The sequence below is a fragment of the Crotalus tigris genome, unplaced genomic scaffold, assembly GCF_016545835.1.
Source record: "Crotalus tigris isolate CLP2741 ecotype Arizona unplaced genomic scaffold, ASM1654583v1 scf7180000017903.3850313, whole genome shotgun sequence".
Classification (NCBI taxonomy): domain Eukaryota; kingdom Metazoa; phylum Chordata; class Lepidosauria; order Squamata; family Viperidae; genus Crotalus; species Crotalus tigris.
The window spans coordinates 3,078,201-3,102,178 of record NW_024096713.1 but is presented as its reverse complement, the minus strand read 5'-3'; the positions used below and the strand labels follow the sequence as shown (position 1 = coordinate 3,102,178).

The following is a 23,978-nucleotide window of genomic DNA, read 5'->3' as shown; positions in this document are numbered from 1 at the left end:
AGGGAATGCAATTAAAAGAAACTTTTTAACTAGTAAACCTGTCAGAAGTAAATAAGTTAATGTTTTATTCTTAGCAGCATTCTTGCATCATTCAAAAACCTTTTGTTGAAACAAAAATTGGGCTGCAATTCTTGAATGACACATTGCAGTAAGTTCTCCAGAATGTTAGAAAATGGCACGGAGAATTAAAAAATATTTAAAAATGTAGGCTATTGTTTCAGTTTTTTTCTGAAATTTAAATCAGTCTAAAAATGCAGATTGTGCTCTGAATGCATTCATAATGGAAGATTATATCAGTCATATTACACCTGGCATCCAGGAACAAAGAAACTATTTCTGATTTATCTAAAGAATTGGGGTTGATAAAACTGAAGTGGGACAAAATATTGTATAATGATTTATCTCTGGGTTGTTTATGTTGGTAATATTTTAACCTTAATAAAATTGAAATCAACCTTGGTATGTTTTTTTTTTCTTCCCAGGAAAAACGGAGCACTTTCAAAATGCATTTTTGGGAAATGTAGCCAGTGTCAAAGGATTGCCTCTAGCTTTTTATTCTGGAATGTACGCTTACTCTGGTTGGTAAGTTATGCTGCTGATTTACTGAATGGCTTTTGATTAAGAACCCTCTTGTGAAATAAATTCTAACCCACAGAGACATTGCCTGCAGTTTTCCTTTAGTGCCTCTTTGAGGCTAAACATGGGGTGGAAAGAGTTCCTATCCTAGTGAAAGTTTTGATATGTGAATTCCAACACTGGGAGTTTCAGAGACAGATTCCAGAGTTATCTGCAATTTCAGGGCACAAGGAAAGTTCTAGGAAAACTGTCACTATCTGTGACAGTGTTTAATTTCCTTGGTTGCATAGGAGGAATCAAGGGAAAAAGTGCTATCAGACTTTGAGTACAATAGATAAGATTATACTGATTTCATTTGAATTAGTTTTGCTCCTCTGGATTCCCAATTATACTGTAAGGTTGTAAGGTGTCTTCTTTGGTTTGCGTTTATAGAATGCTATGAAAATCTTGCCACTAATAAATGGCTTTGTTTATTTATAAATCATGTTCTTTTGATTTAGACAAGAAATCATAGCTAAATCTATATAGCTTAGTTTGAAGTATAAGTCCATCCAAACTTCAAAATGGCATGCAGTAGAACTCTTGTGATATAACAGATTAGAGTTTAGTAATTCCTGCTATCTCAAGATTAGTGGTAGCTAATCTTGAGATAGCAGTGAGCTTCCATGGTGAAGCCCCCAGTGAGCTTCCATGGTGAAAGTGGGATATAATCTAAATCATATCAGTGTCCATCCAAGACACGAACTGCTATATAGTTTAGTTCTTTCAAAGACAGGATTTTAGAAACTATGGATAGCACTGCTAATCACTTTTATTAACACTCATATTGTGCGATGATATTTTGATGTAATATAAAACAGGCTTCAGATTGGAGCCTTAATTCCAATTTTGTAGCTGGTTATATACCATAAACCTGACTAAGCCTCACATCCTATATCACATTTATTCCAAACACTTATTAAGAAAAACTATTCAAATAATATTTAGAAATGTTAAAATGATGGTGTTAATGGCAACTTTGTTTTTATAGGTTTTATCTCAACTTTGTTACTGAAGAAGTGGAAAACCCTGAAAGGCATGTACCCACCCTATTTCAACTCAATTCTTAAACTTTTTAAATTTATATTGCTGTTTAAAAAGTGGGAAAAGGCTTATATACAAATCCTTTAATTTATTTAAGATTACCTTGCATGATGTTCAGCTTGTTTTTGCTTTGCAGGTTCGAAACATGTTGTTGCTTCAGACTTTGCTATTTTTGATTTGACTTGTCCTGAGTTAATAAGCAAGTAGATCTGTAATCTTCTTTTCGGTAATATGAGATCATTTCAATGGCAAGGCCCTAAGGGAGAGTTAACATTCTTAATGAAGATTTTGTACCAGATGTTATATCTTGGATATAAGTCAGCCAAATTGTTTTGTGATTTCATCCTACTAAGACCCAATTTAAATAAGGAAGGACCCTGTAGACAACATTAATGTAAACCATTGATGCTTTAAATGGCAGGATACAATTAAACCATTTATGTGCAGACTTAGTATGTTAACAATCTGAATCCTATGATGATGTTTTGCTAGACTTTTAACATTGTTTATAAATTATCCAGTGGATAACAAGAATTTTTCAATAAGATGACTCCCATTTTATGACTCTATAATCCCTTAATTTGGGATAGAGTTGGGGCTATATGCAATGCTTATATGCCTCCCTCTACCATGGACATCTGACATTTAAATCCAATTTGGGAACCATCTAAGAATTTTGGAATTGTGATGGAACTTTACTACCAGTGCACTGTAGTAATGTTGTTATGTATTCTAGTATGGATATAAATTCAAGTTTGGCAACTTGCAATCCCAGAGCTACAGGCTGTCCTTTCCCTCTTTTGGCAACCCCTGAAGTTCTATCCAAAACTCATTGGTGTGATGGTTGAAAATTAGCAAAATGATTTCATATATCTTTGAGGTGGGCCAACACAAACAATTAGGATCACTAAAATGTATTTTACCTGGTTAAAAACTAAAGTAAAATCCTTCTCCATTACCACTGGAAAAGAAATAGAAAAAAACAATCCTACCCACATACCAATTTTAATTACTGGCTCATCCTTCAGAAATTTTAATTGTGTGCTGATTCCAGAAAGTTGAAGTTTTGTGATGTAGGTTTAAGTATTATATAGCTGCTTGAATATCGAAGTGCAGCAGGGGATACTTTTGTCAGGAAATTTTAAGATTTACAAAAGACTATAAAATAATACACAGTATAGCTTCCAAAACTAAGTGATAAAAAGTTCTAAAACTCTTCATTTTGCAAGATATTGAAAAAAGCCTAAAACAAGGAGAAAGATAGAAAATGTGACCAGTATGTTTAAGTGAGATCCATATAAACAAGCACACTGAAATGGACCGTGAAGGAAGTCTGTACACAGGCAAAAATGTCCTATCAGACACAGAAATTATAGCAGATTGCATCGAGCTTATTTTTTGGGGGAATGTTGTTGCCATCTGTTTTGCAGACATCTGTAATTTTCAAGTTCATTTCAATTGGTTCCAAAGAATGTTTCAAAATTTGGTTATTCAGGCCTAAACAGTAGGTTATTTGCATATTGTCCACTATCAATTCCAGATTTTATTTATTCTGTCATAGGTGCAGGGTGACTCAATACAGATATAGAAAGTAAGGAAGCCCCATCTTTCTCTGTAATCCTTTCATTTGGAAAAATGAGTACTTGCAAAAATCTGAGAAAAGAAGATTTAATGAAAACATATCATCAGTTTTAAGTTTTTACTTGCTACAGAAAGTGAGACCAAAATTAACATATAAAAGTTGCAGCTAATTTTATTTCATTTAAATACAAATAAAGATCTTACAGCAGTAGAATAGTTTACATACAGAATTTATGGTTGTTCCATCTCTAGAGGCTTTGAAACCAAACAATAGTTTTTGAGAGTGGTTGAACTGATTTTCTTATACAATACAGAGAATTGGACTGGATGATGCTTTGTCAGTCTATGTTTTACCAAAATGAATGCTTGCTCCAAAATTAGTCACAGTTATGTTTCCAGGTGAACTTCATGATGCAGAAGAAAGACAGTTCATATTCATTGGATCATGCCCAAACAGTTGTAATTACCTTTAATATTACAATGACTGTATGCTGGAAAATAATTATGTGGCCTGAAGAAATAAATCTCTGTAATGCAAGGCATAAATTGAATTAGAGTTAAGTCATTCAGCTAAGTTGAATCCTTTAACGATTGATTTATGTAACATCTTTTCAAACCTCCCATCCCATCCCAGACTACAATATTCTTTTTTCCCCTCCTTTGGTTTGGAGCAAACACTATTTCATTTTGTTACACTGACATTATTGTTCATATGGTAAAGGATAATTAAGCAACCATTTTATAAGAAGCAAGATGATGGAAAAGAATAATGTAGTATAAGAACAATTTAATTAAATAAATTGTAGAACAATAATTAATAGCCAGTTTAATCTAGCAGTTAAAGGCATCAGGCTAGAGACTTTGAGACTGTGGGTTCTAGTCCAGCCTTAGGAAAGAAGACAGCTGGGTGACTTTGAGTCAGTCATGCTCTCTTAACCCTCAGAAGAAAGAACTGGCAAGCCACTTCTGAAAACTGCATGGACTTTTCCAGGCATAACAACAACAACCTTAATCCAATAAGAATGAAGTACATTCTTGATTTACAATCATTTATTTAGTGACCATTCGAAGTTACAATGGCATTAAAAAAGTGACTTATGACAACTTTTGTCACTTATGACCATTGTAGCCTCCCCATGGTCATGAGATCATGTATTTATGACAGTTGGAATATCCTGGGATCTCACTTAACAACTGGCTTGTCTAGCAACGGAAATTTTGGACTCAATTGTGATCATAAGTAGAGGACTATGTTTATATAAACTATCAAGTTATATATTTAGGATATTAAATCCCAACCCAGTAAAAACATCCATCTTCTATATATTTTAAAGCATTTTTTTAAAGATCTAGATAAATTAAAATGTGATGTTAGGCTATAAATATGAACATCCTAACAAATTGGTCTAGAGTTTTGGTATCAGGAACTGCTTCTAAAGTTTTTGGCTTCACATGAAAAACATGTAAATAAATGAAAACAATAATATTTGAGGGCAACATTCCTTAACAGTCAGAATGGCCAGAAACATAGATATTGCTGTGCTAGGGGTTCTGTTAAAGAAATGTAGAGCAGAATTCTTTATTTACATATAAAATGGACCTTTCAAAAGTTTGCAAATGGTCTGTTTCTGCTTGTTAAATAAGTTTAAGGCTGTTCTATCAATTTATCATTGTTTAAAAAGTTACACTGTGAAAGTAATGTATTATTGAGATGTATAGTATTTGTAAGCCTAGTCTTGGGTTGATAAATCATGTCTAGTGCCTCTAGAAATCCAAAGAATGAATTGCTTTATTATAACCTTGAGGGGTCTTAGATTAGTCAGTTTGTCTATTAGACTTACTGCAGTGTACTTCTCACTTCATTTATTCCTTCTGTTCTTGAAAGCCAGGATGCTGCAAATTTGTTGCCAGGGTTTCATATCATTAGTCATTTTGGAAAAGCAAACTATCAGACTAGCCTCCATATTCTTTTGTGTTTTTTTAAAAATCAGGTTTAAATAATCTGACTGTTATATGTAATTAACATATTATCTGCTTCCTATTTATATTAATTAATGCCTGAAAGTCTCAGCACCCAGAGTCAATGAGAAATGAAAAGACAAAGCAAAATAGTGAATCTATTTCCACTTTTAAGAATATATTATTTAAGATATATTAATTTAATTTATAGATTAATTTAACACATAATAAATTCCAACTTTTGAAATTTTTGAATGCCATATTCTAATGTAACTCCTAGTTAAATCACTAGCTCTCTCATGATGCTTTAAAGAACAATCTGGATATACCTAATTTTATTAATTAATTAGTTGTCAAATTTATATGGCTGTGCATATCACACAAGGTGATTCTAGGCGGAATACAATAAATCAACAATTAAAACAATATAAAAAAACAGTTAAATCAGTTAAACAACACCAGTAAAAACAAGATTGCAAAAGGGTTAATTTAGGATATTAGGCTTGTCACAGTCTCAGTAGGACCTGGACCAAGCATGTAATTTGGACTGAATTTCAGCAACTTTTTTTAATAGATGCTCTGAAAATTCCTTTGTGCAGTCTTGTATATGAATCTTCAAGTCTTCCATGCCCAAAAATGCATGGGTCACTTGGAACAAGGTCATGGGGTGGTAATCCATGGTTGCAGTACAGATCAAAATGTATTGATGCTTTTGTCCTAATTTTGTTCATTGTATTTAATAGTCTTATTATATATTTGTACTTACAAAATAGAAAGTGTTGGGGTATTCAGTGCTTTATGTAACAACATTTACTTTGCAGTATAAATTATAACAATTGGCCTTGAGAAAGTTGGTTCACTTTTATGATTGATATTTTTTTTATTTATTTGTTTTGGAATATGAATTGTGGGATTGTAGCTTCTTTGGAAGATAATGCCTGCTGTGAAGAGATATTCCTTCACAGAGATAGAGTGTCAACCTTGCTTATGACAAGATAAAATGGTTTGCTTTTGGCAACATTATGAGCAGAAATAAGTGATGTTTTTAATAGTTCAATAAGGTTTTTGAAAAATCAGGGCTATGGGTTGATGGTAGTGAGTATGAAAATATTTCAGATTGCAAAATATATAGTATTAACAGTTTTGTAAATAAATCCTGCTTAAGAGTGCATAACTTTAATACATGATTAGTCAAGACAATGCTTAACACACACATTTGAGATACGAACTGATCTATGATATGTTTTTAGTAATGAAAGTTTTGAGGCTTGGTGTTAAATAAATGTACAAGAAACATTTTGCTTCTTTGTCATAGTCCAAGGACATTTATTAAAGCTAATTGCTTCTTCAACCTAAAGATTGTTAACCTATTTTTAAAAATTATAAAATCCAAAAAGAAGGGGGGAAAAACAGCAACAATACTAACATACAAGCACACAAAAGAAGCAGGAAAAAGAAACTCATTCAGCATAAATTTTAAACACGTCTTTCATTCTATGTCTTGATCACATAGAATTACTACTTAGGAAACAGGATTAGGTATTATTTTCAAACACGTAATTGTTTTACTAAAAGGACAAGTTTAATAAAAGGCCATTTCCTTCCTTGGTATCATATACATTAATGCTATCCATGAATTACTGGTATAGGCTTTCAAAGCCGGTATCTGATGAGCCAGTGTTAAGCTTCAGGGTGTGATGACTATGGTCTAGGAAACAGATTTTCTGTTTTTTTGCAATAACTGTGCCTGGCAGTTTTAGAGGCATTTTGAAAATGCAAGACTTAGTTGGTGAAACATCAGGAAATGTGCTATCCAAACCATAGCCACTAAACCCTGAAGCTCAACATTGCCCAGCTATCCGTGAATTGTCATAAAACTATATTTTTTGACATTTTACTCCTTAGCAAGATGGAAGTGTCCTACATTAAGAAACACTTTGACTACCTTGGATTTTCTTTTTGTATTATACAAAAAAAAAATGCATTAAGCCACTGTACAAAATAAGTGGTGCAGATATAATAGGCTTTTATTGTGATTTTTTATCTTGATGTAATTAACAGTGGCATATCTTAATCTTGGAAATGCTCTCTAAAGCTCTCATGTTCACATGAATTTAAAAGGTGCCTATTTACCTTATCATCACTTTGAAAGGCATGACTTTCACTTTTTCCTTTCACTTCTATTCCATATAAAGTATAATTTTGAAATAATGAGTTCAAGTTCCATATGACTAGATTTTTTTAATGAGAGAGAGGGGGGGGAGCATCACCACCAACCCTATTTTTGGCATTCATTTCTTAGTTTGACATTCCTGACAGTACATCCAGGCAATATTAAACATCTTGGTTTGTGTATTATAATCCAGTATAAATCACAGTAGCCTTATAGCAGACATGTCAAACTGCCGGCCCACAGGCTGGATGCATCACATCGAAACTGCACCCACCCCATTGCCAGAAATGAGGAAAAAGTCCCGATATGTCGCGAGTTTGACATGCCTGCCTTGTAGGAAGTAGATGGCATAGTATCATTTTCATGCTAGAATGGAAATTTAATTGAAAAGTTAGTATACTAAACACAATGGTTCTGGTGACATGAAATACAAAGGTTTGGCTCCAGTTTAAGCTGTCTTTTATTTCCAATAAAATAATTATGTTGCAATTTCAGTACAATATAAGTGTGACTAAACATCAGGGAAATGTTTGTGAAATTTCATCATTAGTTTCTTCATGTACCTATATTATTTTACAAAAATTTTCCTTGTTCCATTTAATAGCCAAAGCAGATTATAATAATCGATATTAATTACCTGCTTCAGTATTAGTTAGAAACCTTTATCTTTAGAATAGTATCATCTATTATACAATTTCATCTGCAGGTTAGCATCTTAGTTTTAATCTCTTAGAATCTGAGTTAATCATTTTTAAATTGATTATAGTATTATTTTAAGAACTATATTTTTCAGCATCATTTAACATAACATTTAGAATAGGCAATCCTATCTCAAACATAGATCTGTTTAGGATTAACTGATCATTTTTTTAGTTAAAGAAAACCCTTGTATAATTTTTGTTCATTCTTCGTTCATGTAATTAGTAATCAGCCATATATAATTTGTGGGATAGGCTTAAGTATGATCCAGACAGATTTATTTGAATCAAGGAATTGTTTTATAAAAGGCATAAGCTAGTAGTTCTAAGGATGAATCTGTCAATTGAAAAACTCTTGGGAATAAAACAAAGTTAGATGGTCAGGCAATCTATCTAGGCAGTATGGAGAAGACTTTGGGAATAAACAGGAAAGAAATTTCGCAGATATTATCTTTATTTTCTTTGGAGAAACTAAAGATAAGAGAAAGCAGGAAATGTCAGGCAAAATGTCAGAGTTGTATAGCTTTGGGGCAATAGGAGCTAATCATTAGTGCTGGCCTTACTATTAAACAAATTGAGGTGCTTATTTCAGGCAACAAATCTGAGACTGGCTGCTAAGTGCTGAAGGGCAAATTGAGAGCCATGGGTGCTCCTTATGTTAGTATACAGTTTCCTTAGTTGACACAACATTACTGTTGTACAATACATCGCTGTTGTAATTAATACCATATTACTGTTGAAGAAAGATTCAGATGCCACACCAGAAGGAAATATAACCTTGTTCTTCCCTGCAGGTATCAAAATATCTTGAGGCAGCCTTGTTAACCACAAGTCTCAGAGAGACTCTCTCTCAGAATATAGTTCTGTAAAAAGCACAAGATGTGTGAGACAGCACAGCAGTTGAATGTCGCAATGCTTTTATGCAACCGCTCTGGAAACTATCATTGCACTTGTTTAGGGTTCTGGTATGTTGTGATGTTGAAATTATATTGGACATTGCTAGTTATGGCTGTGTATGCCGCAGGTTTTCAGGATTACTGATTTTTGAGACAGAAATATAGACTACAAATGAGATTCTAAAGTTAATTTAATCATGCTGGTTAAGTTATAAAAGGATAAACATGTGATTTGGGAAAGAATTTTTTTCACAACTTTGACCATGGGACCCATTATTTAGGACTGTGATATGGTAATCTCATAGAGATGGTTGAGCAATGTCTTGCTTGTAAACTGTTACAGGTGTTCTAGTTAGGGATTTTCTAGGGTTAGGGTTAATTACTTGCAATAGCTTTTCCAAATGTATTTGTCTGATTCCATCCCTGCCTTAGCACAGTGCAAGCTGTGCAGTTATGCTTGTACATGATGGCAGTTTGCACTAGAGTGCAAATTGGTATGGAACAAATTGATGTTAATGGCAGAAAGTAGATAAGGTAGACAGAGCAATTAATAAGGGATTGACATTGACATGAGAAAACAGTGCACACTTGTATGTTTTTATTTTGTTCAATTAACTAGAAAATATACGTTGAAGTGTTCCCATTTGGAAAAAATTCTGGTTTGGGAAATAACTATCCATCCAAATCACATTGGACTCCTGCAGAATAAGTGACATTGTGTCATGCAGGTCATTTATTGAAGATTTAATAGCTTTCATAAATGTCCAGAGCTGGATATTGGATGTAATCTCATGGTAGTGTCTCCAGTGTCTCCTATAATGTCACCAGCTCATTCACAACTGGCATAAGGTTTGGAAGATGAGTGTATTCTAAAAGAAAAGTTACCTTAGAATTGTACTTTCACTGTTTCATTGTATCAAACCTGATTTGACTCCATAATTGCCTGTACCTGCTTTCATTCAGCTTTGCCAAACAGTAATGGGAGGTGGATGGTGAATTCCTAAGGGTGGGGAGGTTATGGAATGCAAGCAAGTGAAACGTTATCTACCAAGGCCAAGTCATGAAAAATGTTTGACTTGAGCAAAGCAAAACAGAAGAATTGAACACAAGTGGTGAACTATGAACTGTTGGTGGCCCAGAGGGGAGTTACCTATGTGGGCTTTTGTGGGAAAATCCCACAGTTGACTTTGCTTCTACTGTGCCTGGATGGATTTTACAATAAAGCTACAGTCTTGGTCAATCTAAAGAGCCAGGAGTTTCTTTTGTCTAAGGTTCCAAATGGGATGGTTGACACATTGTTCGTATTACAGTTCACCTACTAAGAAATGTTGCCAATATGGTTTAGCAACCATCTGCTAATAAAAAGGAAATATGCACAAAATACCTGACATAAAAATGCAATATAGGCTTTATGGGTATGCACTGGGCCTTGTGGCAATAATTGTCAGCCTGAATTGCAAAATATTTATGGCATTAATAAATGCCTGTTTGGGTTAGATTTTTTGTTCGTCTACGTGATCTCTGAATTTCTTTTTGGACTTGTTAGGCACCATGCCTTTGCTGACCATCATTGTTCTAATATCACCATGAAATTATGCATAGCCAAAGCTTTAAAATGTTTGTAATCTCAAGCACTAGAGGGATTTGCCAAAGAAGGCATGCTTTCTTTTCCAAATCATTTTTTAATCCAGTTAAAGCCCAGAGAATATTGCTTCACAAATGGCAACATATTGCTGGCTTCTAAGGGTTATCTGTACTCTTGCCATTACACAGCAAGAATTAACCAAATTATTCTGCCTTGGAATGACTGCAGAACTGCTGGCATGCTAGGGTTACAAGATGAAGGGTTGAGGAAGGTAAGGGAGCTTTGCTGCCAAGATGACTCAATTTCAATGTACATATTAATTATTTAAAGAATTTCCCTCTTCTTACATCTCTTCAAACTGAAAACAACAGTGTTTAAAAAACACTGGGCAAACTTTCACTATTTAAAAATATATTTAAAATGTAAGGCCATGTGGGTTGAGAAGGGAAAGGAATAGAAGGAAAGCAAAAAGAAAGAATTTTAAAAAATCATGGTGAAACCCTAAGTAGACATGCAAGATACTAATGAAATTTAACCAGCTTGAGGGCAGAGCAAGGAAACACTGATTGGCTGTCATTTCCCTGTGGTTATCTGTAAGACAAAAAGAACAATAGTGCTGGTGGATAATTTTCTGAGCCATAAATGTGTAGATAATATCTTGATGGCATAACATATCTGCAACTAATCCACACAGTGTAAACTAATCCTGGGTCAAAGCAAAGAGCTTGGTCATCTGGAACACCTCTATGCTTATGCTAAAATGATTCTGTTCAGACTGAAATATTCTAAGGCATTTAAATTCCATAATTTTGAAATGAAGAATCACATTTTTTTCCAACAATCCATAATCTGGTCATTACAGTGATTATATGAATACAACTGTGTTGAAATAAAGAACTTTTACTGGGTTTGCAAAGCATCAAGAGCACATGCAGCTGTTGGCAACTCTTTCAGTCTGCTTCTAAGTGACTATTTATTTACACAGCTACAGTATTTATATGCTGCTATAATTTGAACCCAAGTCAATTTATGATGGTAAAAATGCAATAATAATCAGTTAAACAGAGAAAATATTTCAGAAAGCTATTATACTGCTGTCTATATAATTGTGCTCTCTTCATCAAAGATTCTGTCGAAAGAGCACAGACCCTTCCTTAATATTAACTTGAGGACATAAGCTGTTCCAGACTGAGAGGCTTGCAACAAAAGAGGCCATCTTCTTAGTTATGGGTGTCAAACTCGATTGTGTCATGTGATGTTTTTTGCCTTTGCGGAGCCAGGGTGGGTGTAGCATGTGCGTGACTCATCTGGCATGTGGGCTGCCAGTTTGACACCCCTGTTCTAAGCCTATCTGTCAGGGAGTGGAAATCTGCATAGTTCCATCCTGTTTAGTATACAATGGATGGGTAGATTCTGTCTGGAATGGATTGTTTCAAATGTAGCAAAGACTCAAGATATAAATGCACTTTAAAGGTAATAACAAGCCTCTTTTCTGTCACCTTAGCTTCCTGGTCATCTTCAAGGCTAGTCCCATATGCAGTGTAATGCAACTAAAGATGACAAGAACATGAGCCACTATTTACATCAAAAATGTTATCTGCAAGATGTAGATCTCAAGGACTTTCAAAAATTACTGACAGGCTAGTTTGTCCTATGATACCAGAGTTTCTTATGCTGTGAGATTCGGTCTATATTTCCTGTTTCCTATATATATCTCCACAAGAATGATTGTAAGTTCTAATTTAGTTCTAATTATAAAAGACTTGCAGTATGATATTAAACTTCATGTTTTGATTTCTGCAGTTGCTAATAACATCAGAACATTGTTAATTCTTGCTACTAAATCAGATGCATTATAATTTAATCATTTAAATTCACATGGCAATTTAAACCCTTTTTAGTATTCTCTCCATTTTTTTTGACAGTCCCAGTTCAGGTTTATTTATCTTTAGGGCTTGGAATATGGTTGCTTGAAAACATATCTTGGAATATTCATTGTATAAAAACTAGAACTGATAATTACAGTTTGATTAATTTTATTATTTTTCATGTATCTTTAACAAATCTCCAAAGTTGCCATGTGATTCCCAAAATATGAATTTATTTTAGTTTCCTGTCATAATGCAGCCACCAAAGCCAAAATCGTGATTTTGTAAGTGTCTGCTATGTTCATTTTATTCTAATGTCATTTATTTTAATTTTCTTTTATCTTACTATCATTATGCAAAGTACTATAATTCAAATAAATTCAGGATACTGGACCATGTATTCATACTGTACATCATTAAACTAAGTGTCACCATATTTAAAGATCAGGAATTTGAGGATCATTTTAAATTGGTATTTGCTTCCAACTGATAGGATTAAAAAACAGTTCTGGCTGCATAACGCAGGCATAGCATTATAATTGGCCTTTGTTAAGCATATATTACCTTAAAAACTGATACCAAAATATTTGCTTTGATGGTGCATATTTTATATTGTAAAACTGAAACTGAAAGATGTGCTTTTGTTTTTGTCTGTGAATTATTCTTGCAGTGATCTTGATTTAAAATCAGAATATAATTATAGTCAATGAGAAATATTCATTGTAGAAACATTTTCTCATGAAAGTCGGCCCATGTGCTGCCTGCTCACTCACACATGTAACCATGATTTAGTGGGTTTATTATTATACCCCAGCAATTCCCTTCACCAAACACTCAGGACTGTCCCAATTAATGCAACCACAAGCAGATCAATGCTAGTCCACAGAGCAATGGCCAAGAGAGTTCACAAGGCATAGTCTAAGTCAAGGCACAGTGTCAATCCAAAGCAAGGCAGGAATCACACCAACCAGAAAACACACAGCTAGGAAATGAATCACAGCCCAGAATAATCTTAAAGATCCTAAATAACTTAAGAGCAGAGATGCCAAACTGCCGGCCCGCAGGCTGGATGCATCACCTACCCCAGCTCTGGCAATGGGAAAAAAGTCACAATATTAGTCTACTAATGCAGAATTGCATGATATTTATTGGAACATTGGCAATAGAATTAGTATTAGGTAAAAATATTTTGGATGAAATTTTATAATTTTATCCTGATTTGGCCATCTATTTTTATTTTTTTTCTCTTTTTGTTTTGTGGAGGTTCTTAGACTGAAGAATGGAGCCAAGAGGAAAATGACTGATTTCTCTAGAATGCAGAACTAATAATTAAAAGTTAATAACATTGGATTTCAGTCATTATGAATCTTAAGTCTTGTTTGGTAACTAGAAGAGATGGAATTAAACTTTTCCTTTTGGTTCCATATTTAATGAAGAAACGCCAATATTGCAATATTTTTGGCTGTCATCCTCCAATGTTAAAACAATCTTGTTAAACATTTTCAACAAAGAGCTCAAATAATATTGCAAAATTTAACCAGGAATCATTATTTCCAAAAGAAAGAAAAGGAATTAAGAGTATTTGGTGGTTAGAATGCAGTACTGCAGGCTACTTTTGCTGATTGCTGGCTTCCAGCAGTTGGGCAGTTCAAACCTTACCAGGCTCAAAGTTGACTCAGTCTTCCATCCTTCCAAGGTGTTGGGGGCAATATGCTCACTCTGTAAACCATTTAGAAAGGGCTGTAAAGCACTGTGGAACGGTATAAAAGTCTAAGTGCTATTGCTAAGTGCTATTATATTTTCCTACTTCACACTATTTTAAAGTATGCATGAGGTTTGTGAAAAGAGACTGTCTCTTGAAATGAATGAAATAATAGTGTGACAAGACCATAAACATCTATTGTAGTTAAAAAACCATTAATGTGAAAGATGAAAAATATTATTTCTTTTCAAAAAGCTGTTTTATAAAATATAATAATAACTCACTACTTAACATTTCTAAAATGAAAACTACAGGATTTTCTATTCTATTCATTAGAATTTCAAATATGCACAGAAAAGGACAGATGCTTCAGAAAAAGTGCACCATAAATGGAGCGTGGCAGCATGCATAGTTTCTATACAAAAGATGGGATATAAATCTAATAAATAGATACATGTTCATATTCCATTTAATTTTGTTTGGAAAAGGTGAAAGGAGAATGACACTAACGCTAAATATAATCTGTAATTATATGAATGGTTCCAGACTAAAATAATTTTTTGTAGGCAAAATAACAAGCGTTGACAAAGTTTTCCTTATACCTATATTCATTTCATAAATATATTCTTAACTACAGTGGTATAACAGCAGTTTAAGAGTTCCTTCTATCCCTCAAAAAGTACATTACACAATCATTTAACTGAATAATCAAGTGACAGCTATAATCTAAAAATTGCAGATAGCAGCTACTGAAGATGCATTCCTTGAATGTAAGTCCAAAAATGGAATGCCTCTTTTAATATTATGCTTATAATAGAGTATCTGCATATCAAAACTGAATCAGAGAGATTTTAATCAAATGCAAATTTAACTGATTGAATAATCAATCAGCTAAATTACTGTGGCCATCTGACTTGGCAGCTCTAATAAAAGTATAATTTGAAAGCAATTAGATAATATCCAAACAGGAACACACTGCTGTCTCTGAAACAAGCTTCACATTAGACAGATTTTATTTTATTTCTCTATTAAAGGAGATTATTTGAAATGAGGGGTCCACTGATGCTAACACTGATGATGATATCTAATTTGGGTAACAAAATGTCTATAAGAAGACAACCAAGCTCAGAGAGCACCAACAACCCCTCATACATATACTTAAGGGAAAATTCCTTTTCATACTTTGTGCAATAAAGATGGATTTTTAAAAATAATTTAGAGGTCCTGTTTAAATTATAACAAAAAAAGAGACATGCATTGCTTTGTCTTAGTTGTTTTTATGAAAATTATTGCTTGATTCTTTAAAAGGATTATAAAAGTTCTATGTAATTTCTTGGAACAAAATATAGAAATGCAACTTGAATTTCCTCTGGTACTAGTTTTTTTGCTATGTGGAAGCAAAGAACAATCAAAATGTGATTTGCCTTTTTGTCATTGTACTGTAATTGTATGATGAGAGCACTAGAAATTTACCAGCTGATAAAATTTGATCAGCTATGATATTAACTTCTGCCCATTTCTGGAAAATTTAAATGATGTTGTTTCAGTTTTTTTGGATTTGTTTTATTTAGAGTTGAGATATTGTTTTAATTATTTTTAATGGATAATCAGATCAAACTTGTTTAATTTAAAATTAGGAAATAAAAGCATTGCATTTAATTGTTAAAAAGCTAGTAGTTTTTTGTTAGCCTTCAGAGGCAAGAATATGTAGTAAGAACAGTTAAATACTGTGATAATTAGCAATATGTGTGGTTCTCAGTGGGTTGGCTATGGGTTGGTTTCCTCAAATTCTCATCCTATTTGTGGATAGAGAATTTGGAGGAGAGAAACACTGAATTTTGTCATTTGTTTCCCTGAAAGAACATCTTCCTGAATGTTGAATATTAGCTTTTGCTGTAGAAGCCAATAAAGGCACATTGGCAGCTCCGGCCATCTATTTGTATCCTATGCAATATCTGAGATTGCATATCATTCAGGGACTTTATACAGCAGCTGCTACACAGTAAGACAAACACATAACTGGAAGCTAATGAGATTTCACTTAATGAACGGCCACATTGAGGAATTGTTTGATCCTCTTTATTACGAAGTGTTCCAGAACATATTTAAAATATGTTAATCTCTTCTTAAAATAACATTAACATTTATTAGCATGTTCATTTTTCCTAAACAAACAAAAAAGATTTTCAACACCAATTGAAAGTTATCCTGCTTATCTATTAATAACCAAATGTGCCTTGCAACTTTCAAAGCTGGAAATGAAACTCTCTTATTAGTACACCTGGACTTTCACATTTGTCAAGACTCACCATGTTACACACTTGTTCTCCAAATGGGCCCAAAAGGAAGAATAATAGTAATAAGGAATCTAATTAAAAACGTTAAAATAAAAGTCTAGTGATATAGCTGAAAATTTGTAAACTGCAGTTATCATCATTGTAAAGTAATCTCAGTTTGGCCAAAGTTATTCTAGAGACTTTAGCCAACTATATAAATGTTCTCATTAACTTACCTATCTGTCTAAAGCATCTAACTGGAATTTACAATGGATTTCCTATGATAATATGGCATTAATCTTGGGGAAATGTTCATTTTGATAATTTTAATTGTGCCCCAAATATTTAATGGAAGGTATGGATATTGAATTATATCTACTAAAATGTCACCTATTTGTTTAAACATTTAATTCAACATACTTGGTATATTCTAGAAAGGGATAAACCTGGGTACTTTATAAAGTTTGTGCAATCCTAATATCTTAAAGTTACTATAGATATAATAGATCCCCAAAGTAATAGATTAGCTCATTAATATTAATATAAACCATCTAACCTAGATTTTAATAATGACATTGCATAATTATCAATATTAGACACAATATCATCAGCATATAAAATATTTATAGTCAATATTAAGTGCCTTTAATATCTTGACATACTCTAAGAAAGAAGCCAATGACAGAAAAAACAAAATGAAAATTAACAGAGACAAAGAGTACCTTTATTACCAGGCTTTTGAGTTAGATCCACACTGGGAAATTAAGATTATGAATCCTAGTATAATTTTTTTTATTATAAGGTTACAGTAACAAGTAATCTTGCAGGTTTGAATGTGCCTCCCTCTTCCTTCCTTTACCTTGAAGAAAACTAGAGAAGGTCAGGTATGAGATATTTTCTAACATTACATTTCTGCCTTGGATGCAAATGTTTTTTTTATGACCATTATCTTGGTTTCAGCTCTTCCTCTTCAAGATGATTCTTCTATTCCATTTTACTTACTGGTTATATTTTGATGGGCTGAGAGACAAATCCATTTCCTATAACTGTAGTTACTGATGAAGATACTATGTTAGTCTATGACCACAATAAATATTTAATTTGATTTGAGTAAAGATACCAAGTTGTAATCCAATGAAAAATACAGCGGAAACCTGCATTTTCTTTGAACAAACTTCCTAAATATAATTTGCATTAAAGATCTGTTCAGCATCCAACAAAATCAGAACAGCTGATTTATATTTATCTGCAGTGATATCCATCATACCATTTTCTAGCTAGATATTAACTGGGATTATGAATGTACAGTACATCTAAAATAAGTGTTACTGTGATTCAAGTTAATATTTGTTTTACATAGGTGTTGCATGGGATAATGGCTTGGAAATGGGCTATTCAGCAACTATATTTTTTTATTTTATTTTTACACTTACTTAGACTCCCTCAGATACGTTACATTTCAAATAGTCTACAGAACTACATCACATATAAACATAGGTATATGACATATAATAAAAATAGTAGTAAACAACCCTTAGAAACACAGTTTAACAAGTATAGATGGTCTTTATATTTTTAATAGATTGGAACTAAGATACGTGAAGGACCACTTGTTCATTTAAACCGGGCATGTCAAGCTTGCGACATCATGTGATGTCGCACAATGTATTGTGACTTTTTCCCCATTGCCAGCAATGGGGTGGGTGCAGTTTCAGTATGATGCATCTGGCCCGCAGGCCGGCAGTTTGACATGCCTGATTTAAACCTTAAGTGCTCATTTTACTGACATCTCATCTTACTAACATTTTCCAGTGTCAGTAGTTGGCACTACTGTCATGTAAACAATATGATTCTAGTTTATACAATGAAATAATGCTTTTTGCCTTGTGATACATGCCTTGTTATTTCTTGAATTAAAAATCCTATAATAATATCAGTATTTCTTTTTTCAACTTCTCTGCTGTAATACCAGTATTGGGTTATTATCTGCAACAACTTGTGATTGTTTATGGAGGCAACAGAACAGTTGTTGTTTTCCTTCAACTCTTTTTTTTAAAAACAAGTTTTATTGGTTTTTTGATTTTTAAAACAAAGTACTCAAGACACACCGTGGTGTTAGGGTGGTCAAAAATCCGCAAACAAAACATATATACATAATTCAATCAATACATCAAATATTCCCTCTCCTTTTTCCTTAAGTAACGTATTTTATTTAAAATAACCCAATTCTAGCTTAAATTTATTCAACCTAAACATGTTTTTAAAGCTTTATAAATTTGCACTACCATAATCAAAATAACTTTAAGTACAAACGTTATCAGTTTGGGTATCCCTTCCAAATATATTCTAATTCCTTAATTTTATCATAGATCTTATTTATTTCTTCTTCCACTAATATCCCTTATTTAAAATAAAATATTAATCTATCCTATACATATCTAATCCATGAATCAATCAATCTCTTTAAAGTGACAAAATAAAGTCCAACCTTAAATCATTTCCATCCATTTGACAGAATTCAAATTTCATCCAGTTAATTTTCATAACTAATCACACCCATGTTATCAAACAAACAGATCATCTTATTAGGTTAACTCAACATTACATAATAATTTTCTTACAAATAAACCTATTATTCTAAAAAATAAATAAATAAACCACATTCTTAATCAATTTGATATATATATTCCATTAATCATCCCCTTTTCTCTTACTTTTTAAGCTTAAAAGATAGTATCAAACCTTAAATCATTTCAATCCATTGGACATCAAACAAACAAATCATCTTATTAAAAATAATAATTTTCATATCGATAAACCCATCAATTCAAAAAGTACATTCTTAGTCAATTTAATACATATCTTCCATTAATCACCCATTTCTCTTCATCTCGCTCATAATCTTAGTCCTTAAATCAGTCCATAATTCTAAATTGCCTTTAATTCATTACATAAAATTTTAAATTTCACTTCTTTTCAGTCTTATTCTAGGCTTCTTCTTCTGCCAGGTAGGTTTCCATAACAGAGCTTCCCTTCCAACTGATAAGTCTCTCTTTATTGCTTGCAGTATCATTTGAATCCATGTAAACCATCTTGGCCTTTGCATTGGCCCTGTTTCTCTTAACCATAAAATTGCATTGCTTTGACATTTCAAATCTCAGTCTTTGCTTTTCCTAGTCCTCAAAACCATAGGTAAACTGCTTATCAGGCAAAGTCAATTTCTCTTTATTCTCAGTTAAGTCCTCTTCTTGTGTAGTCTGTTTTATAGAATAATCAGAAGTAGTTTGAGAGTCAATTTTGAAGTTTAAAGGAGAGATTATGGCTCTTAATTCTGTAGTAAACTCTTTCATTGTAGCACATATTTCTTCTTTAGCCTCATAAATCTTTTCAGAATAAGTTCACAATTTAAGTGTGAATGCAGCTCCATTTTAAAAGTTATTCAGCTGGATCAGGTTATCTATCTCTCAAAAAAGAATACAGTTTGAAAAAAACCTCTCATCTCCAAATAGTCAACAATTACAATATTAGTTTTTGGGCCAGTAGATGTCCTCAGTAAGCTAAAAAATCTTTTTCAAGAGTCATTTTTTCCCTTTCTTTCTATTTTTTTAAGGAAAAAGTGGAGAAAAGAAATACTCTTCCAATATAAGATAGTAATAGCGCTCAGCAAGAAAAAAAACAGCATAAACTGATAATACAGAAAAAAAAATTTTTTTACAGTACCCCAAAACATGTATAAAAAAAAATGTTAGTCTTTAAAATTTTGTTATATTTTTTTTGTTCATGCCTTCCTTCCCAAACAAGTAGAAGCTATTTTTCCAAGCCAGGGAAATAATTCCAACAGGACTCTTGCAGGCAAAAAAAAAACAAAAACAAAACAGAAAACAAAGTAGAATTTTTCCTTCAACTCTTAACTTGTTAACTTTAAGGTTTCTGCAATTAGCTGTTGTTTACATTATTGATGGAAGTACAAAAGTAGTACATATTATTTGTATATTTTGCCATATTTCCATTATCTTAAAATGTAGAATATTTTGCAAACACAGGTGAGAGGTGATTCTTGATGAGTTATTATCTCCTAATGACAAGTGGCAGATGTTTATGCTACATAAAAGACTTTGGGAAATTTATCATTAATGTATTGGTTGTCTCCTGATTTTACCTTGCAGTGCTTTGAAACAATACTAATGGTGTGTGTTTGGCTTTCTAAGTTATAGCTGACTCATCATATATGAATGACAATTCAGGGGAGTGATTCAACTTGCAACTAATGTCAAAAAACCCAGGATAATTCTTTCTTTAATACTTTATAGGAACTTTATAGGAATACACATGAACAACAGCTTTTGTATATATCTCTATAAGGCAAATACACCACACAAATACATTTCTAAACTGTGGAGTCCTTATCTGTTAATATTTGTTGATCTGTAGGGAATTTCTAGCAGATATTTAGCATGGATAATAGGGAACCATGCTATATATGACACAAAGATTGAGGCTAGAGGTTCTGTTCATGAAAAAGTATTGTATAAGGCTATGATGATTTTTCAATAAATTTCATATATATAATGCATATATGAACATAATTGTGGTATATACATTTGAATAATAAGTAAAAGTGAACAAATGGGGAAATCATTACAGAAAAGAGGCACACATTAAGGCTTTGGAAACTTCAATGTATTTAAGTAGAAAATAATTACAAACCTCATTGCAATTAGTGAACTAAATAACAATTATCTTTTCTTGGCTTGGATTTTCAGTTTGATAAGCCTAACTTTTCAGGCTTTCTACCTTGTATAAAGAGAATTTCATATAACATTCTTCAAGTCTAGAATTTTTTTTTTTACATCTCACCTTTCTTCTCATCACCTTTCTTTTTCTTTTTTACAGCTTAGAAAAGATCTCCATTTTTTAATATTAAGAAAATTCAGGTCTCTTTCTTACTATGTATTTTGGGGCATTTTCAAACATGACTTTATGAATAATTAATTTAAAGTCATTCAGTAGAAAAGGGTTTCTCAATTTCAATAGCCATATCAATACCTGAAGTTTATACGTGCCCAATTAATTTATAGCAAAATACTTGATTTATTGCCTCAGAGAAAGAAATTGTATTTCCGTGTTTTAAAGTGTTAGATGGCAATATAGCAAAAGGAATGAACTGTTGGCTTATGTGTGGCACAGTGACAGGAAAAAACTAACTTTTCAGTTAAAAATGGACATGGATCAGATAGCTTATTGCTGGGATCATTAAACCAGATATTTCATATGGGTTTTTTTCTCTCTATGTGAACTCTTGTCAATTGAAGCCATCAACTAACAAGTAACACTTGCTGATTTTACATGCTAATGGACTGCAGCTCCCTAAGGGGGCAATTTTACTAGGGGGAAGACAGAAAGACCACTTATTCTGCTGCAGGCTTCTAGGACCATGGAAAGTCCCAAGCTTTTAGCAAGGTAATGAATAGTATCTGCTAGTTTTTATTATTATTACTATTATAGTTCATCACATAGTCAGCCAGATGTTCAGACTGGAGTTAGCATTTTTATCCACGTATCAAGTCCTTCCAAAGGACCTGGAATAGGCAGATGTGGATATTCAATGATGTTAAAGGTATTGCCTCAGGTTGTTAGCTGTTTAGAGTAAAGCTGCCTTTTGCAATTGACTTATGTTGTTTTTGTCAATGCCAGTGGTGTTCAAGTGGTGCGCCAGTTGTTTGGGATTGCACCCAAGACGCTTATTGCCCTAACCCTTGCTTTCTTTTGCCACAGACTTTCTATTTCTATTTGCAGGTCTTTGTATTTTGTCCTCCAGCACTTTCTTTTCTATTCTGCTATCTCCAAGTACTGGCACATCTTCTATCCAGGCTTTTTTGTCTTTTTTATTGACAATTGCTAAATCTGAGGTGTTATGTGGCAGGTACCTGTCAGTTTGAATTTGAAAGTCCCAGAGCACTTTAGCTTATTTATTTTCTATATTTCCAGTCCTTGATAATATTTCTTGCAGATCTTCCAATGGATCATTGTTGCTACTTTTTTGTGCTGTTGTTTGTGGTCAGTCTGTGCAATCTTTTTGCAGCAACTAACCAGGTGGTCCGCTGTTTCTTCAGCATCTTTGCAGAGGTAGCACTTGCTGTCTGTTGCTGTCTTCTCAATTCTGGCTTTTTATGCATTTGTTCTTAAGGCTTGGTCTTGTGCAGGCAGAATTGGCACCTCTATCTCTTTCTACAGTTTTCCTGTTCTTAGCCATTGCAGGTCTTGTTATTTTCTGTTTCACCTGTTTTTTTTTAATTTAATGTACTGGTCAACTAATACTTTGTCTTCACTTTCTGTTGTCCCTTTGTCTCTTTTCTATTCTCCTTTTGGTCTTTCATGTAGGGCAGTTTGGTTTTTCCAGTACTCAGTAAGCCTTCCTGTTATATTAGCTTCAGTGCCTTGTCTTTGCTATCTTTCAGTGTTTCTTCCAAGACTTTTTTTTTCTTTTTCAACTATCTGATATACTTGCAACATTCTATGTCCACCTATTTTCCTTGGTAAGTAGAATATGTCAACATCACTACGTAGATGAAGGGCATGATTCATTGTCATTATTATCAAGCACTTTTAGTTCAGCTTTCTATTCTAGTAGTGTATCTAATGACTGAATTGCTCAAGTGTTAATTGACTTGATCATATTTCCTCCACTGAGTTTGAACTTTTAGATCCTCTTTATTCTCTTGATGATGCAATCATTTCTAACCTTTTTCTTGACTTCAGTGTGCTTGATGTTATCAGCTTAAAGGATACCTAGGTATTTGTAGTAATCTTGTTCATCCAGACTCTCAATGTTATTTCCAAAGGGCATTTTGATTCCTACAGTTTTCACTACTTTTCCTGTATGATAGTGACATAATTGTCCTATTCAAACTTCATTTATGATATCTTGGCTGTATACAGGGACAGTGTTGAGCAACAATTTATTATTACTAATATTATTCTTATTATCCTCAAAGGGACATGCAACTAAGCATAATATGGCATGTCAGATACATACAGGCTTAAGAATGCTTTTATTATGAAACTTTGAATATAACTTTCCCAGCACAATTGTAACAAGAGTGTCAAGTAAATTTTTAAGAGGTCAAGTTTTTCTTCATGGATACTAACAAGGTCGAGAATCTTTTGAGAAATAAAAGATATGATAGACATCTCTGAGAAAATTTTATTCTGCAAGGAAGTGCTCCAGGGCAACCTACAACATTTAGCAGAACAACTTTGGGATTCCTTTTCAATGGATATTAAGAAGACTGAAAATTTCTTGAAGAAAAGAGACTTGATAGACACTCCTGAGAGGAAAAAGATCTCATTCTATGAAGATAAGCTGGAGGAACTGACTTAAATTTAATGACTTAATTAGGATGGTTTTTATAAGTTTGATATATGTATTGAAAGAAAGCTTTAAGATAGTTTTGCATTTATAAAATGAGTTTGTAAATTTATGTTTTCTGGCCATTTATGTAATGTTGAATAATTCACTAAGTTTATAAAGTACTATTGATCAAATCTGAAAACAAGAGAAAGATTTATTCCATGAGGATA

The 23,978-nt window shown here is 32.9% G+C and overlaps 1 protein-coding gene across 3 annotated transcripts in view; it reads left to right on the top strand.

Annotated features, from left to right (window-relative positions):
* The window catches only part of SLC7A11 (solute carrier family 7 member 11), a 79,773-nt gene that overhangs the window by 17,087 nt on the left and 38,708 nt on the right, over positions 1–23,978 (top strand). For all 3 annotated transcript variants that reach the window (XM_039344382.1, XM_039344383.1, XM_039344384.1), the window contains exons 5-6: positions 483–582; positions 1,607–1,651. In XM_039344382.1, coding sequence (XP_039200316.1) covers positions 483–582; positions 1,607–1,651 — 145 coding nt within the window. The remainder of the gene's footprint in view (positions 1–482; positions 583–1,606; positions 1,652–23,978) is intronic.